The sequence below is a fragment of the Bos indicus x Bos taurus genome, chromosome 27 (genome assembly GCF_003369695.1).
Source record: "Bos indicus x Bos taurus breed Angus x Brahman F1 hybrid chromosome 27, Bos_hybrid_MaternalHap_v2.0, whole genome shotgun sequence".
In the NCBI taxonomy this organism is placed as follows: Eukaryota; Metazoa; Chordata; class Mammalia; order Artiodactyla; family Bovidae; genus Bos; species Bos indicus x Bos taurus.
Window position 1 is genome coordinate 16431472 of NC_040102.1, and position 17449 is coordinate 16448920.

The 17449-nt window shown below is 41.0% G+C and overlaps 1 protein-coding gene across 7 annotated transcripts in view; it reads right to left on the reverse strand.

The window, feature by feature from the left end:
* FAT1 (FAT atypical cadherin 1) overlaps positions 1-17449 on the reverse strand; it is a 125663-nt gene that overhangs the window by 44713 nt on the left and 63501 nt on the right. For all 7 annotated transcript variants that reach the window (XR_003509038.1, XM_027529946.1, XM_027529943.1 and 4 more), the window contains exon 4: positions 1602-1663. Coding sequence is in view for 6 of the 7 variants with exons in the window: in XM_027529946.1 (XP_027385747.1) it covers positions 1602-1663 (62 nt within the window). In the remaining variant the exon portion in view is untranslated. The remainder of the gene's footprint in view (positions 1-1601; positions 1664-17449) is intronic.

Genomic DNA, 17449 nt, shown 5'->3' on the forward strand with positions numbered 1-17449 from the left:
CTTTCACACAGCAATTCGGGGCAGGGGGCGGTGGGCAGGGGATAGGGAAGAACCAGCTCTGAGCTCTGGCTCTCTCCTTACCCCGTTATCCCTCTTCCTCACACACCCTAACAGTAATGTGACAGCCACCAATGTTAAGCTCTCACAAACTTAGTATTTTTAAGTGAAGGAAGAGATACATGAAGATTTTGTTAAGTACTTAAAGAGTCCTCTTATATATGTTTAAAAATAGAATCTTAACATGCTGCATTTAAAAACTATCACTTTTAAACCTCATCAATAAAATAAGTTAAATCAGCCAGTTAAAATACACATTAAGTATAAGGAGCAAGCCTTTTAATACTATCGATCATTTTGCTTGGCTCTCTTTTATTGTACAGAAGTTCTGGTAGAGAGGACACAAACACTTAAATTGAAGGCCAACTTATTAAAGAAGGTTTTCAGTAAAAGAAATGCAAAATAACTTTCATTCTAGGTATTCGTGTATTGAGTTTAGGTATGAAAATCTAAGATTCTTGAGGATTACACTGATGAATGCTTCTGTATGCATAAGAAACAATTTCACCCTCAAACTACATGTTCATTTCCCCTTCAATATGTACATTAAAAGGAATGACCTCAGTTATTCTCCCCTCACCCACATCCTCCCAAATTAATCAATGTAATACTAAAACCATTAAAGTAGACTGAAGTTTCCTGTGGAACTATGTTCCTTTTAAAGCTTGGCAGGTGTAAATTCTGTTTTTTATAAAAGTGTGAATGAATGTATCCTGAGGGTACTTGTCGAGACTATTTAAGTAAAGTTAACTGCTTTAATTAAAGTACATGATTTTCCTTCCCAAACTCTCAAAATAAAACCAAATTGTATTTACTATTTTAATTTTAACTCCTCAAAATATTTCCTTTTGATCAGTTTTCATATGATCCATAGGAAAAAGGAAAAATTAAAGAGAAATACACCATGTACTATGCTTTGTAGCATTCATCAAATTGTTCCTAAATTTGGGGTCCTAACCTGCCGCCAGTCACAAAGCTTTTCACATGTGACTTAACAAAAAAAAAAAACAAATTCTTTTTTAAGACAGTCAAATCCATGCCAACTCTGGCCTTCAAATAAATGACCACAAAAGGACTCCAGAAAAACATACATGTTATTATAAGCAAACTAATCTTATTTCCCATCAATATCTTACTATCATCTTTGAAGCCCTAAGTATCTTATACCTGCTCCCATCGGCCTCTGACATTCACTGAGAAAACAGCCTCCAGAGTGGGGCACACAGCTAACAGGTGTGCAGTGCGGTTCTAACCAGGGTGACAGGGCCACACAACGAAGGCTGCCATCGTTTGCAACCTGCGGCTCTGGATGTTGTGGCATGTTTATTTTCTGGGAATAAAACGGTGTATAAAGGAGACCTGAACTATACTCACAGTGTTTTCTTTATTTTCCTTTTTCTTAATAACCAGAAGCTAATATAACAATATAGCAGCAGCTATGAATGACTAATGTGAGACCGCTCTTTCTCATAATATTTATGATTACAATAGTCTTCACATTATTACAATATCCTTCAAATTATTAAAAATAAAGAAATGCTTACTTCTAGTATGTGTTCATCTTGCTGCTCTCGGTCTAGTTTCCTTGCTGTGGTTGTGATGAGACCTATGAAATGATAACAGCTCATGAATCCTAACAAAGTAAAGTCCATTACAAAACACCGTACCTGAAACCACACACTGAGAGTAGAAGTTTGAGTAAACGCTTAATCTATTCTCAAGAGGAATACATTATTCATTCATATATAGCTAATTATTTTATTGACAAAAATACACATTATTTATTAACATACTTTATACTTTCTCAGGGCTTCTCCGGTGGCTCAGACAGTAATGAATCTGCCTGCCATGTGTATTTTATTGACAAAAATACACATTATTTATTAACATACTTTATACTTTCTCAGGGCTTCTCCGGTGGCTCAGGCGGTAACGCCCGCCTGGGTTCGATTCCTGGGTTGGGAAGATCCCCTGGAGGAGGGCATAGCAACCACTCCAGTATCCTTGCCTGGAGAATCCTCATGGACAGAGGCCTGGCAAGCTACAGTCCATGAGGTTGTAAGAAGTCAGACACGACTGAGTGACTAAGCACAGCACACAGCATACTTTCTCTTCTTAATAGTTCTTAAACATATAAATGACAAGGATTAAGTGGAAAAAATCAGTTCCATTTAAAAATTTTGTTTAGTAGTTTCCACATTACATTTTCTCAGAAAAAATTTTTATAGAAAGATGAAATTATCCAGGATTTCAACCTCATCCGTATCTCCTGTGACTGCTGCAGAGGTAATTAAGAATTGACAGAAAAAGCTTCTATATCAAAAAGGACTACCGGAAAATATAATGTTGACTATGATTTATTACCTCTGGGCCATCCACCCTCAAACATGAGGAACTGTCATAAAAAGTAATGGGATTTTCCAGTAAATGCTAGTCAAATAACAATCTTTCAATTTCCCCCAAAAAGAAGAAAAAGATCATTATCCTCAAAGAAACCCCATGTCCATTATTCCTTTGATTTTCCTATCAAATAAGAATATCTATATCTTATATTATATATTATATATATATATCTTAATATATTTTAATTCATTAAAATTAATGAAATATATTCTTATATTTCACACAAATTAAAAACAAAATCCCTCCAATCACTAAAATATCCTCTGCAAATTGTGTTGATGATGGACAGGTATAACCTGAGTGGTTCTGACATCAGATGTGAGGATCAGGTAAGGCCTTCAGGTGGCAAATCACCGCCATGACTAAGCCTCCTTTTGCCCAGCTTTCTGTGGCTTTCCACAGAGAAATTTCTCAAATAATTCATATTTAAGAACAGATTTTATCATTCTAATTGATTTTCCCCTATTATCCTAGCTAATTTGACAAAACTACCAACTGAAGGCTATTTAAAGCATTTCTCTAAACTTGTAAATGAAAAGTTTGTGTTTTCATTTAATTCAACGTCTTTTTTTCCCTTAAATAGTCACTAAGAATCTACATCAGCATTATCTTCCCCACAATTCAGTGAAGCAACGCTCTCTTTTTAATATGGACAACAAAAGACTATATTGTACGTTAGAATCTGGGGTTTTTCCAAAACCATATTTCTAGATTAAAAGAGGTTCAAGGCAAATGGTTCACAATGCTTAATGGTGTGAAAATGTGGCTTACTGTCACACAGGTTTGATTTTCATTAGTCGAAAAACTTTTAAAGTTAATCCCCTTTTTCTTTCCTTATCAAAAGTTCACCACACTTTCTGATTGTGGTTTTAAGGAATTCAAAAATGACAGAAAATCGCTGTGATTAGTCCCATCTAATTGTCCTCATGTACCTATCAGAAACTTGCTCTTAATGTTAACATCGCAAGAGGCCACAGCTTGTCATGTTCACAGCAAAACAGGGTTCTGCTCTATAGAACATAATGATTCATTACAGGAAATCTTAGCAAATAACTTTCTGTGACCAATAAGTAAGTATCTTAGCAAATACGATTCCTCACTTTACAATTTCCTTACAGCACACCAGACTGCTAATGAGGATGACCTTATGTCCATATTACCAGTTCAGTATAAAGACGAAAGAGTTCCCTGGGTAGTTCAGCTGGTAAAGAAGCTGCCTGCAATGCAGGAGACCCTGGTTAGATTCCTGGGTCAGGAAGTTCCCCTGGAGAACGGTTAGGCTACCCACTTCAGTATTCTTGGGCTTCTCTGGTGGCTCAGATAGTAAGGAATCTGCCTGCAATGAAGGAGACCTGGGTTCGATCCCTGGGTTGGGGAGGTCCCCTGGAGGAGGGCATGGCAACCCACTCCAGTATTCCTGCCTGGAGAATCCCCATGGACAGAGGAACCTGGTGGACTACAGTCCATGGGGTCGCAAACAGTTGGACATGACTGAGCGACTAAGCACAGAAAGACAAAAAGCAAACCTATCACCTAGGTTTGGAATGAACTGAATGCTCTATATCAGATCAGTCGCTCAATCGTGTCCGACTCTTTGCGACCCCATGAATCGCAGCATGCCAGGCCTCCCTGTCCATCACCAACTCCCGGAGTTCACTCAGACTCACGTCCATCGAGTCAGTGATGCCATCCAGCCATCTCATCCTCTGTTGTCCCCTTCTCCTCCTGCCCCCAATCCCTCCCAGCATCAGAGTCTTTTCCAATGAGTCAACTCTTTGCATGAGGTGGCCAAAGTACTGGAGTTTCGGCTTCAGCATCATTCCTTCCAAAGAAATCCAAGGGCTGATCTCCTTCAGAATGGACTGGTTGGATCTCCTTGCAGTCCAAGGGACTCTCAAGAGTCTTCTCTAACACCACAGTTCAAAAGCATCAATTCTTCGGTACTCAGCCTTCTTCACAGTCCACAGTCCTTCTCACATCCATACATGACCACAGGAAAAACCATAGCCTTGACTAGACGAACCTTTGTTGGCAAAGTAATGTCTCTGCTTTTGAATATGCTATCTAGGTTGGTCATAACTTTCCTTCCAAGGAGTAAGCGTCTTTTAATTTCATGGCTGCAGTCACCATCTGTAGTGATTTTGGGGCCCAGAAAAATAGTCTGACACTGTTTCCACTATTTCCCCATCTATTTCCCCTGAAGTGATGGGACTGGATGCCATGATCTTCGTTTTCTGAATGTTGAGCTTTAAGCCAACTTTTTCACTCTCCACTTTCACTTTCATCAAGAGGCTTTTGAGTTACTCTTCACTTTCTGCCATAAGGCTGGTGTCATCTGCATATCTGAGGTTATTGATATTTCTCCTGGCAATCTTTATTCCAGCTTGTGTTTCTTCCAGTCCAGCGTTTCTCATGATGTACTCTGCATATAAGTTAAATAAACAGGGTGACAATATACAGTCTTGACGAACTCCTTTTCCTATTTGGAACCAGTCTCTTGTTCCATGTCCAGTTCTAACTGTTGCTTCCTGACCTGCATACAAATTTCTCAAGAGGCATATCAGGTGGTCTGGTATTCCCATCTCTTTCAGAATTTTCCACAGTTTACTGTGATCCACACAGTCAAAGGCTTTGGCATAGTCAATAAAGCAGAAATAGATGTTTTTTTGGAACTCTCTTGCTTTTTCCATGATCCAGCAGATGTTGGCAATTTGATCTCTGGTTCCTCTGCCTTTTCTAAAACCAGCTTGAACATCAGGAAGTTCATGGTTCACGTATTGCAGAAGCCTGGCTTGGAGAATTTTGAGCATTACTTTACTAGCGTGTGAGATGAGTGCAATTGTGCGGCAGTTTGCGCATTCTTTGGCATTGCCTTTCTTTGGGATTGGAATGAAACCTGACCTTTTCCAGTCCTGTGGCCACTGCTGAGTTTTCCAAATTTGCTGGCATACTGAGAGCGGCACTTTCACAGCATCATCTTTCAGGATTTGGAATAGCTCAACTGGAATTCCATCACCTCCACTAGCTTTGTTCATAGTGATGCTTTCTAAGGCCCACTTGACTTCACATTCCAGGATGTCTGGCTCTAGGTCAGTGATCACACCATCGTGATTATCTGGGTCGTGAAATCTTTTTTGTACAGTTCTTCTGTGTATTCTTGCCACCTCTTCTTAATATCTTCTGTTTCTGTTAGGTCCATACCATTTCTGTCCTTTATCGAGCTCATCTTTGCATGAAATGTTCCTTTGGTATCTCTGATTTTCTTGAAGAGATCCCTAGTCTTTCCCATTCTGTTGTTTTCCTCTCTTTCTTTGCATTGATCTATATACTTAAAATTAATTCTCCCTTAATTCAAATGCAATATTAATTCCATTTAAATGCAATGAATTCTACTGTTTCTTTATTTAATCATCCCAGCTGCTCCTACCCATTCCTCAGCCTCTCAGTTTAAACCTCACTTCTGAGGTCTCCTGTGACAAGCCTAGCCTGGGGTTCTGCTCCTGGGTCTCCCAGGCTCTCTCATTTGCTCTGTCACAACATCACCACACGGGCACTCCAGTCACTCACTTCAGTCTTTTTTGTATCCTTCAAAGCCCACAGGACTCTGCCCTTCCCGTGTACCTTGCTTATATTGCTGTATCTCTACTACCTTAAAAACACACTTAAATGTGTGAACGTACGAATTTCTTAAAACCGTTAAGAGTAGATTTTTAACATATGTATTGGAGTAAGAGGCATATAATAACCTACACTAAACTTGGAAATAATATAAATTTATAGCTTATATAAGAGAGGACCATTTAACATGTGTTTACAGGTAAGAGGCGTCAGGCCTTGAGGCCGGTGGTCTAGGTGACGCTGGTGTCCAGCAGAAGACAATTAGAGGCACAGATGTGAAGTGCAGAGAAGTTGCCAGAGGCCGGGCAGACTTAATTACTCCGCAAGTACAGAAAGGAGAGTGAAGAATGGTGAACAGGGCGTGCGTGTGTGCTCCGTTTCTTCATTCGTGTCCGACTCTCTGTGACCCTATGGACCATAGCCCGCCAGAGGCTCCTCTGTCCATGGGATTCTCCAGGCAAGGATACACGAGTGGGTTGCCATTTCCTTCTCCTACCAAAAAAATAAAGAGGAGGGTTGGCCAACCTTAGTGAAGTGTCCAGAACGCCATGAAGAAGCCTCAGAAGCAAAGGAGGGAGTCCCTCTGCCAAGGAACTTCAGGGAAGCTTGGAAAAGAAGACCAAGCGAGAGCCAGGGAGGCAGGAAGACCAGGAAAGGGATTTCTCTAACGAGGAGGGGACGGTCCGGCAGGCTAGCAGAGTGATTATAACCACGAAGGAAGGAAGACGAAGATCCAGACGTGGACTAACCAGTACAGGAGCTGCGAGCCAACCACACGTGAGGTGTTTCAGCGCTTCCTGCCTACGTTCGCACACCTGTACAAAAGGATGCCCACCCCGAGGGCCACAGTTCCCTGGTCCCTAACACCACAACAGGGAGGGGCAGGGCTAGCCTGACCACGGGGTGCTGTGAGGTGCAGCTGCCCCTCGGAGAAAATGAGTGCCTCCTGTGGAATTTCCACACAGAATGAACTCTGGAGAGAAAACGAAACACTATAATGAAGCAGGAACATCGAGGAAGACCGTGGATGCTCTCTGGAGGGGCGCTTGACCTCACCGCAGGCCACCACACCGGGAGCAGAACACCATGGAAATGCTAGCCAAGGAGCCATTTAGCTTTGGAATTCATGACGCAGTTCACTTCCATTTTCACCTCTGGAACTTTTTCACATCTCAAGCCGGCTAATCCTCCGCCTTGCCTGCCTGACAAACATCTATTTTCAAAAACGAATCCAGGGCATACCTTTTCTACATGCATGCTATTAACCCTGTCGGGATGAAATATCTAATAAATGTATCCATTTCTTTCTCTTTAAACGCTGGAGCTCATCTGTTATTTTTACCACTAAATCCCAGAAGCAGCTATACTTCATGAAATAGTGCACTATTTCAGAAATAGAGAGAAGCCTTTAAGATGATCAAACTCAGCTACCTGAGCCGGAGACAAATTAAATTCTTCCAATTCACCAGTAAATCAGCATCAAAGCCAGGATTAGAATTTAGTTTTCCTGAAGCCCAGATGAGAGGTATGGGGTCTAATCCTCCCTTCCCCATCACATCACACTGTATAATTTCCTGCACTTTGGTATTTCAACTCTCTGAAAATTCTCAACTGTCACTTACGTGAAGTTTAAGGAAAAAAAAACCAGCAACAGTTAATTATTCGTCATTTAACAGGTCCAAAAAAGTACCTTAGAGAATAAAATAGAGTGGGAGAAGGCAGAAAAAAAGCACATGCGAGTGCTGCCTCTTGGAATCTTGTATCTTTCTCTTCCTTTTCTCCTCAACTCTGTCAAGTTAAAAATAGAAATGAAAAGACAACAATTTCCTTGCCCTACAAAACATCCCATTTGTAGACCAATGCCATTATAAACAGAAACGGACTGAGACAGCAAATACAGTTTATTGTTGTTTATTTGAGAAGTTAGGTCTGGCTCTTTGCAACCCCATGGGCTTGTAGCCCGCCAGGCTCTTCTGTCCATGGGATTCTCCAGGCCAGAATACTGGAGTGGGTTGCCATGCCCTCCTCCAGGAGATCTTCCCAACCCAGGGATCGAACCCAGGTCTCCTGCATTGCAGGCAGATTCCTTTTACCATTTGAGCTACCAGGGAATCCCTTGCTGCAAAACAAAAGCTAACTAATGCATCAAATCAATTCATCTCTAATTGTTTTCTGGCTCAATAAATCCCCAAGTATTGTGCTATGACCTTTAAATGTATTATCTGACTCGATCCATAGGTATACATATGGCGATACCTGTATCATAATAAATAAACATTTTTACAGGCTCAGAAATTAAGGTGCTTACTCAACATCATCGAGCAAAGGGGCGAGATGGGAGTTGAGTGAACACCGAGCATCAGAGCCTGGAGCCACATTAAGAATGGAAGAAGCCAAGGAGGGACGATGGAAGGCTTAGGTTCTGGAAGGAAGGGTTTGAAGTATCAGCACCATGGATGCAATGAGATGGCAGCTGGAGAACAAAAAGCAAACGAAAAAACAGAATTTCTGAATAGGATTAAGGTCCAACTGCCTGGAGAGAGAAAATAACTTGTGATCTGCAGAAGGAGTTTTTAAAGAACCAAAACTATGAAAGAAAAAGTCCTGACTCTGAAAAAAAACAAAACAAAAACAAAAACGCTGTGTGGTCATGCGTTCACCTTGCTTGGCAGAAAACTTACTTTGAGTCATTTTCCAGTTATTCTACTTGAAAATAAGCAGAGGAAGGAGAAAGATCAAGGAAGAGAACAAAAGCCTGCTCACCTAATTAACATTTCCCACTATTCTGATTACTCCTGCGGCCAGTCTTCATCCTTTTGCTTGTTTTACAGAAACGCATGAACTACAGCAACATACATTCTGGAAAGGCACTGTGGTCACAGCACTCCTGGAGATGATGGACAAGTCCCACCTTGCGCACCACGTGATACGCTGCCCCTCCAGCATACGTGGTCACCGAGCACTGGAAATGTGGCTGGTGTGAATGAGACACTGACTTTTCAAATTAATTTAAATGATTTAACTCATCTCTATTCCTTTGGAGAGTCTCCAATTTCAAATTATACATGTCAAAACCCAATTTTAACATCCACAATAGTCAGAATCTTTTTCTGTGGTTAAAATTTGAAGCAGTATTTCAATAGCAAACATATTGTTATATCAAGACCCAAATTCTGCAAGCAGCTGTCTTAACTCTAAACAGTGAAAATAGCGAAACTTTCCAAGATTTTGAGATGCTGATACTGTTCGAATTTTTTTTTTTAGTTTCCATGGTGCCTGCTCTGAGTTGTTAAGCTATCACAAAACTACAGGAACTAATCAAATGTATGGAAAATAAAGGAGGCAATACATCGGTAATTATTAGTAATAACTGTCAGTTACTCTAATTTTTTACTCTAATTTTTGGAAAAGACCCTGATGCTGGGAAAGATAGAGGACAAGAAGAGAAGGCGTGACAGAGGATGAGATGGTTGGATGGCATCACCAACTCAATGGACATGAGTTTGAGAAAGCTCTGGAGATAGTGAAGGACAGGGAAACCTGGTGTGGTACAGTCCATGGGGTCCCAAAGAGTCAGACATGACTGAGTGACTGAACGCCATCACCATTCCAATTTATAAAATAAAGTATTAAAGGAAGCAAAGGACAGTGAGACAGGAAAGCAAGAGCCATTAACTGTAGAATTCCATGTGGAGCACGTGACAAATACTGTCCCAAGGTACTATCTAGTCTACAGATCTTTGTGCCCAACCAGCTTTAATAAAGTGACAGTGTTCTCAAAACAAGACTGCTAACTGCAATTTACAAAGAGCCCAGCTAAAAGTCCTGAGGTCTGGAGAGTGGGTAGACAGAGGACACCACAGGAAGGGGGAGGACAGAAACCAGACCAAGGACAGTGTTTTCCTATTCAAATTTCTAAGACTCCTCTTCTAACAGGTGAAATGGAAATCGTATGAAATTTTGCTAATTTTTAGACAAGTCAACTGGAGAATAAGTATTAAGCAGTAACCACATCCTCCCTATCATGCTTGGTTCTCACCTTGACCCTCCAGGACCTTAGCCAGGACTGAATGACCACAAAACAAGCAAGATGAGACGAGCACCCGCAAAGGCAGGCAAGGAGGTGGGCATTGCTACCGGAGTTCGCATCTAAAAATACAGACTGCCTGACAGGCCAAGAGCGAACTTCCAGTTTTTCTACAGTTACCACTCAGCATCCGTCCCCTTGGAGCTTTGGCCCTTGGGCCCAGCGATCCTCTGCAGCACGGCACTGTCTTTATTTAGGTGGTGTTCTAAGGCTGCATGTAACCACAGCCTGTCTGGAGCTCTCTTGGCAGCTGCCGCCATCTGAGCAGCTATTGTTTGTCTCTGCAGTCCTGGTGCCAGCGGGATTAGGCTTGGAGCCAAAAATGGAACTCTATTCATAGGCTGTCAAGGCTGGAGGGGCGCTCGGAACTCATTTAGTTCAAACTTTCACAGTCCCGTGGAAAACCCTCAAAGAATGAAATCAAATGACCAGCCTAAAGTCACACAAGCAGGGGCTGAGCAAGAATTTGCACCTTGAAATCTCCAGACTTCTCTTCTGGCTTTAATTCTATCTCGACTAGCTGCTTCTCACTGAAAAAATGGATGGTGCTGAGACATGAGATAAACATAAGATCAAAAGCCAAATGCAATTTACTGGGAATTGCCTTCAACATTCCCACAAATGTCAGATACAGCACTGATAGTGAAGGGAAGAAACCCAACCCATCTTATAAAGTTAACATCATGTTGATGTAAAAGAGGCTAATCTCACTTAGGCACTTAAATGCAAAATCTTAAAATACTGGTACTTAAAATAATTTTAGCAAATGATATCCAGCAACATAGAAAAGTACAGAATACTCCTTGAAAGAATTTATCTTAAGGATTCAAGATTAACAGATTTTGGGGGGAAAAGCTTATCTATTCCAACGTGTGCAGAAAAAGCAGTGCACAAAATCTGATTTTTATTAGACTTTAAGGATAACATACTTCATGGTAAAATAAAAAATAAGCAGGAAGAACAGGTAAAATCTATAGAGTCTTCCTTAATATTTGCAAATATTTGGGAAAAGACCACAAATAAGTAAACTTTTTTTTTTTTTTTAAATGAATTCCTCCCATTGTAAAATGACTGGCCCTTCATTTCCTTCCTGTGCTGCTATCAAATGTTACCGGAAACCCTCGGAAGTTGTTTGCAGCTATAGCTGTTTCCTATTGCACTTTGTTCAGCCACAATAAAATGCCATTTACTCTGATTGAGAAAAATCAGTTGTAATATGACACTCGACTAGAACATGGATGGTTACCCAGCATACCTATTCACTATTATAGCATTTTATGACTTTCTCATGCTTTAGGGACTACTATATATATATATGTACATGTGTATATATTTTATGTATATATGTGTATATATATATACACATATATACATTATTCTATCTGCAATTAAAGAACATTTCTTACATTGAACATAAAATAACCCTACATTATTCTATTCAGCATGTAAATCAATGAATAAAAGGTCCCTGTATAAAGTTGTCCTCTACAAAGCATATGAAGCTGTAACTTGGTTAATTTGAGCATGAACATCTCAATGCAGAATAAGGAATAAACAAAAATGGAGAAAATGGTAAAGATTTGATAAATATACATAAAATCAACTGTGAGAGCTGGAATTTCAAGCTCTGAAATATTTTTTAACAGAATATAATAGCACAAAGAAGTGTGAAAAATCTCAAAACTTGAAAATATTTTATCTTCTAACAAGAAATAGTTATTTCTCAAAGTAGAAGAGATCTGAATAATAGTCTATCATCAACTTGATAAATGTCTTCTGAGATTTCAACTTTGGTAACTAATATTCTACTCCTATTCTTTAAAGAAGAATTTTAATAACCTGGAGAAGCAAAATACAGATCTCATCTTTTTTAAAGTATTCACTGCTTGGAGTAATGGAAAATAAATTTAATTCTTACTGCAGGAATATCAAGTGTTCTACCCTCTCAGAAATAAATCAGCAGTACCACCAGCCCATCTAGTAAATACATCAACATATAAAGGGTCAGAAAACTACTGCCAAACTGATTTTGTATAGCTTACAAACTAAGAATGGCTTTTACATCCTTAATCAGAAATAAACAAAAGGATATATTGTGACACAGGAAAAGTACATGAAATTCAAATTTCGATGCTCATAAATAAAATTCCATTGGCACACACAGCCATTCTCATTAATTCCCCTGCTGTTGAGGGCGGTTTTCACTCCGCAGTGACAGAGCTGAGTGGCTGTGACAGAGACTGTGTGGCGTGCAAAGCTGAAATTATTTCAGACTTGGCCCTTCCCGGCAAAGGTTTAATGATCCTTGCCGTACGCGGTTAATAAAACAAGTTTAAACACTTAGTGTTATTTACAAGCTTTGTGCTTTTCGGTCTGAAAATATTACTAGAAATAAGATGCGCCTAAAAAGCAACCATCATGTAATTCAGCAAAAAAACAGAGAAGGTACAGAAAAAACAGATCCAAAACCGCATGTACATCCCAAACCCGAAAGCCCATCAAGTGAACATGGGATCCTGCATCCCGAAGCAGCAGTTATGAAACTCATGTCTTCCTGGCTCTGACCTCAGGTGGCCTCTACCTCTCCCTGAAGCCTGATGTACTGGCGGTTTAGTTGCTCAGTTGTGTCCGACTCTTGTGACTCCATGGACAGTAGCCCACCAGGCTCCTCTGTCCATGGGATTTCACAGGCAGGAATACTGGGCTGGGTTGCCATTTCCTTCTCTGCTGAAGTCATATAATTTACTTGAAAACTGGGAAAAACACAAATGGAGAAGACAGCAGACTGCTGGCATTTGCAGTCTCTGCCCATCTCACAGGGTTTCTTGTAAAGATCAACTCCGTGAGGCTGCTGTAATATATAAAGTGCCACATGCTTAATAAGCTACACTTGTCACTGCCCTTCTGGCTTCTGGAGAAAGTTTTATTTCAGCCTGATCTAAAAGTGAGGTCAGGAGTGGACGAGTGGGACAAGAAAGATCAGAACACAGCATAGAAGAGCAGCAAAAGAAGGAAGGCCAAGGGCTGCTGGCTTCTCTTGGGCCGTCTCCTTCAAGGTCAAGTCTCAAAGGTAACAAGCACGTGACGGTCTCACAGAAATCAGCCCAAAGAGAGGGAATCTGTGGCTTCTGTGATTCCAACGGTGCCACGTGCTCCAGATGTAATAATAAGAGATTTAGAGTAGAGATCAGGCTCCAAAACACATGAAATCTTAACTCGACCAGAATTGATAAAGGAACAGCTAGGAAAACAGTAAGCTGAAACAGCCTCAAGAAATTTTTAAACCATTTAAAATTTTAAACAGATGGAAACAGATCCAATAGTTGTCAAAGAGCCTAAACCCTTTGAAGATGTTCTTGCAGACACACAGAAATCATATCCACAAACACACTCTATATTCAAAAAGGACAGCTCTACTTAATACATACTTAATTAATACTTAATTTCTGATGAACTTATTTTTAACCATAAAAAATTTCTTTTCCAGTGTTTGTTCCCAAATAGGAAGATGTACCCCAATGAATGGGAAGATACAAAAAACAACAACAACAACCCATAAACATTTACTAGATAGTGTAAAGTAAGTGGATCAGTGAAATGGGTATGAAAGGTACATGGATATGTACCTGTATTCTTATAATAACGTGGCAAGCCCATCAATGACTACAATAAAGTAATTTTCCTAAGGTGCAGCCTCTAATGCTAATAAGGGAAAAACCCGAGATATTTATCACCGTGTTCAGTATGCTACCACCCCTGTGAAAAAGACGAGAAAAAAAAAATAACGCACGCTTGTTTGTACATTAGTAAAAGAAATACAAACAGTAGTTGCCTCAAAGTGCTTGAAAATGTAGGCTTTCTTATCATTCCAGAATGGTGAGGCCACCAGATCAGAAGACCACTGTCACTGAAAAGACAGTTTATTATTCACTGCAGCCAAGCGGGTCTGCATCGGGGTCAGTCAGGAGGCAGGAGGAGCAGGAGAAAGAATGGGTCGCAACCTTCCCTGCTGTTTCCGGGGAAAGGGCAAGATGCTGGAGCTCAAGCAGGTTTAGAACTGCCTGGTATGAACTATTTCAGTGGGCCCCGGTCCTCACTACAACATCCGTGACTCCCAAAAGAAAGTTATGTTGAGTAAGAACCTTTACCAAAAAAAAAAAAGTATATACTCTATGAGTCTATTTATAGAAAATTTTAGGGAAGGCAAACTAATATACAGTGATTGAAGGCAGATCAGTGGCTGCCTGGGGGCGGGAGGAGGCAGCAATAGAAGGGAGAGGCTTGGGGAACTCAGGGAGAGAGATGGGTAGGTTTGCTGCCTGACTGTGGTGATGGTTTCACAGCTGCGAAGCTATGTCAAAACTCATCCAATCGCAGGCTTTAACTATGTGCAATTGATTGTACGTCAACAACACTCCAATACAACTTTTTTAAAAGTAAAGAGCAATACTTGCTTTGTGTCCAAAACTTGTAAAATACCAACAGAGATAAGGGAATAAAAGCGTAGTCGTTTCTAAAGCACGCACAGGCCCCAAATGAACACTTGGAAATTACATGCCAACTGTAAGCTACCTGCTCCTGCTGCTGCTGCTAAGTCGCTTCAGTCGTGTCCGACTCTGTGCAACCCCACAGACAGCAGCCCATCAGGCTCCACCGTTCGAACCTATCAGACCTCAAAAGTTCAAGTTGATAGCACTGACTAGAAAGACACTTTGCTGGGGCGGCTCCAGTTTGCTGAGGTTCCCCACAGAGCGGAGCCTGGGAGTGCACACTGGTCCCCATTGTTTGGGTCCCCTTCGTCTCTGTCCTTGACATTCTGCAAAGGAAGCTGTGACGCATGTGTGTGTGCAGGAGCCAGGCTGCCAGGGCTCAGACGATCTAACACTCTCTGCTCTTGCCTCTCTCCCACATCAAGCAACTGCATGATTTTTGTTAAAAGAAGCAGATTTACCCTGATACTGAGCATAATCAAACAAAAAATGTTATAAGAACTTCTGGTGTTAACAAAAGTGTGTATTAGAAAAGAAAACTAGATCAAGTCACTTTTGCTTGTACCTTCTGTTAAAAGGAAACACCCTGCCACCCCAGCTATAAACAACATAACTGGAACCATCTGAGATGCAGAAAGGCAGTTTCAGGCACAAAATACATTTTAAAATGTTCATCCAAACTTGTCACTGAGAACCTCCAATTCAGCTGATCAAACCCAGTCCTAGACAAGGTTTTTTAGTTCCATTTTAAAAAACATAGGCATCCCACTATGACAATAGGAGAGAGAAAGGTTCTAGGGGGATGTTTCCTCCTCTCCAGGAGGACTTAGTGAGGTCATCTGATTTAAGTTTATACAGAACATTCCAAGGGATTGCACAGAGACTCTCCAAAATAGGTCATTATTTATAAAAATAACATAAATATTATCCTTGAACCCTTCTTCTGGTATTTACGCCTTTCCACCAAGCACAGCCATTCTCTCATACACTCATCGAACCGGATTTCTTGGCCTCACCACTCCTTCCAACTGTCCCAACATGAAGAACACCCCCGAACCCCTTCTCCCTCCATCCACTTGACTACTTGCTGTATCGGCACACTAACTTTTCCAAGGGGCCTCATCCTCCTTACTGCACCACCACATCCGTCATCATCACTTTCCCACTTCCTCCAGAGGCGTTTATTAGCACCCGGGCACACATCTCACATTCACCTGTCTCTCTCTGCTATTTCACGCACGCAGACTACCAACTCTCAGAGCATCTCTTAACATGCTGAATAGACAGCAGCGGCTCAGTAAACATCTGATGTGTAAAAAATGATTTGAATGGCAATGAATTCAGATTTCCTTCAGCCTGCTGGATGTTGTGATCATCACCAGGTTTCTAAATTTCTCTTCACCACTCAGAAGCAAGTAGACCCATTTTACTCCATCAGATCTGCTCATCCAAAGGACAGGCATGCATTTATCAATCTACTGAGACCCTGCTTATCTCACGCAGTGTTAACAGAGCAGAGGTAACTTACACATGCACACGGGCGAGGCTGTGGCATCTCTCCCAGCTGCAAAGATGCTCATCACTAATCATAAACCTAAGGACCTGGCAGCCAGTTTTGTCCAAGATCTCAGAGGTAAACCTCACTACAGCCCACATCTCATGCCTTCCAGCCCGGTGATTTTCTCCCTCTGCCATTAATAATTAAGCAACATGATTCTGGGACCCCAGGTGGTGTGATGGGTCAGCGCATCACAGGAACTTTCTTCTACCTGACTGTCTTCACCAGCTATCACAATCTGGCCCCCAGTGATCCTGACCAGCCTACTGAAAGTCAATCTGCTTTAAAAGTTCCGAGGCACATGTATCCTACGAGGCGTTACATTTGGACCCTGAAGATCATGCCCAAATTATCTGCTGAGTTGCGGAAACAGAAGAATCCAGAGGCAGACCTTGTGAGGCTGTATATTTACTATCTTCTTTTACAGTGCCCATGCTAACATATGGTTATTTCTAGACTTTTAGAGACTTAGGTGACTTGTAGAATGATCAGACATTTTTACGAACAACACTTTACTACATGCTTCACAACAAATAATCCTGAGTGCTAACTATAGTTATTCTCCACTGTTATCTGCCTTCAACTCATAAATAAATAAAACCTCTTGGGAATCTGCATGAATTTTTCCCCACTGTTTTATCAACAGGATCTGTATACCGCCCAAGGGTCTGGGAGCTAGCTGTGGACTCCGAAATGGGATTTCTTCTCCCCAAAGATAAGGAAGGGTTTTGAGGTTTCAGCAGACATCCCTTCCAAAGAGTTGTCAGAACAGACAGACTTAAAGGGAGTGGCGATGCCACATTAATCCCGTTTCTTCAAGACATAACACAACAGCAGCGTCATCATCATTTCAGAGGCTGCAGACAGATAACCAAGGTTTCAAGGCTCCCCACAGTAGCTCCAACTTATATAATTTCTCTCAGTTTCTTTCTCCTTCTCCTCAAATACACATTATGTCCAGACATACGGTATCTGCTCAGATATTCCAAAGGGCATATGTACAGCCTGCTTGCCTGTCTCTTCACAGAGGACTTAATCTAATCTACAAGAGAGATGATATAAAAAAAAGTGAAAACATTTTAAAATCTAACCAATCAAGCAACTGTTTAAAAGGGGTGGTTATGTTCCTGAATTACCACCTCGAGGCTGTGGATTCTAGACTTCTCAAGGTCTGTGACCAACCCCCGTTTCAAGCAAATAGTTTCTTGACTGTGAAATCATCCTCTGAAATTTTTA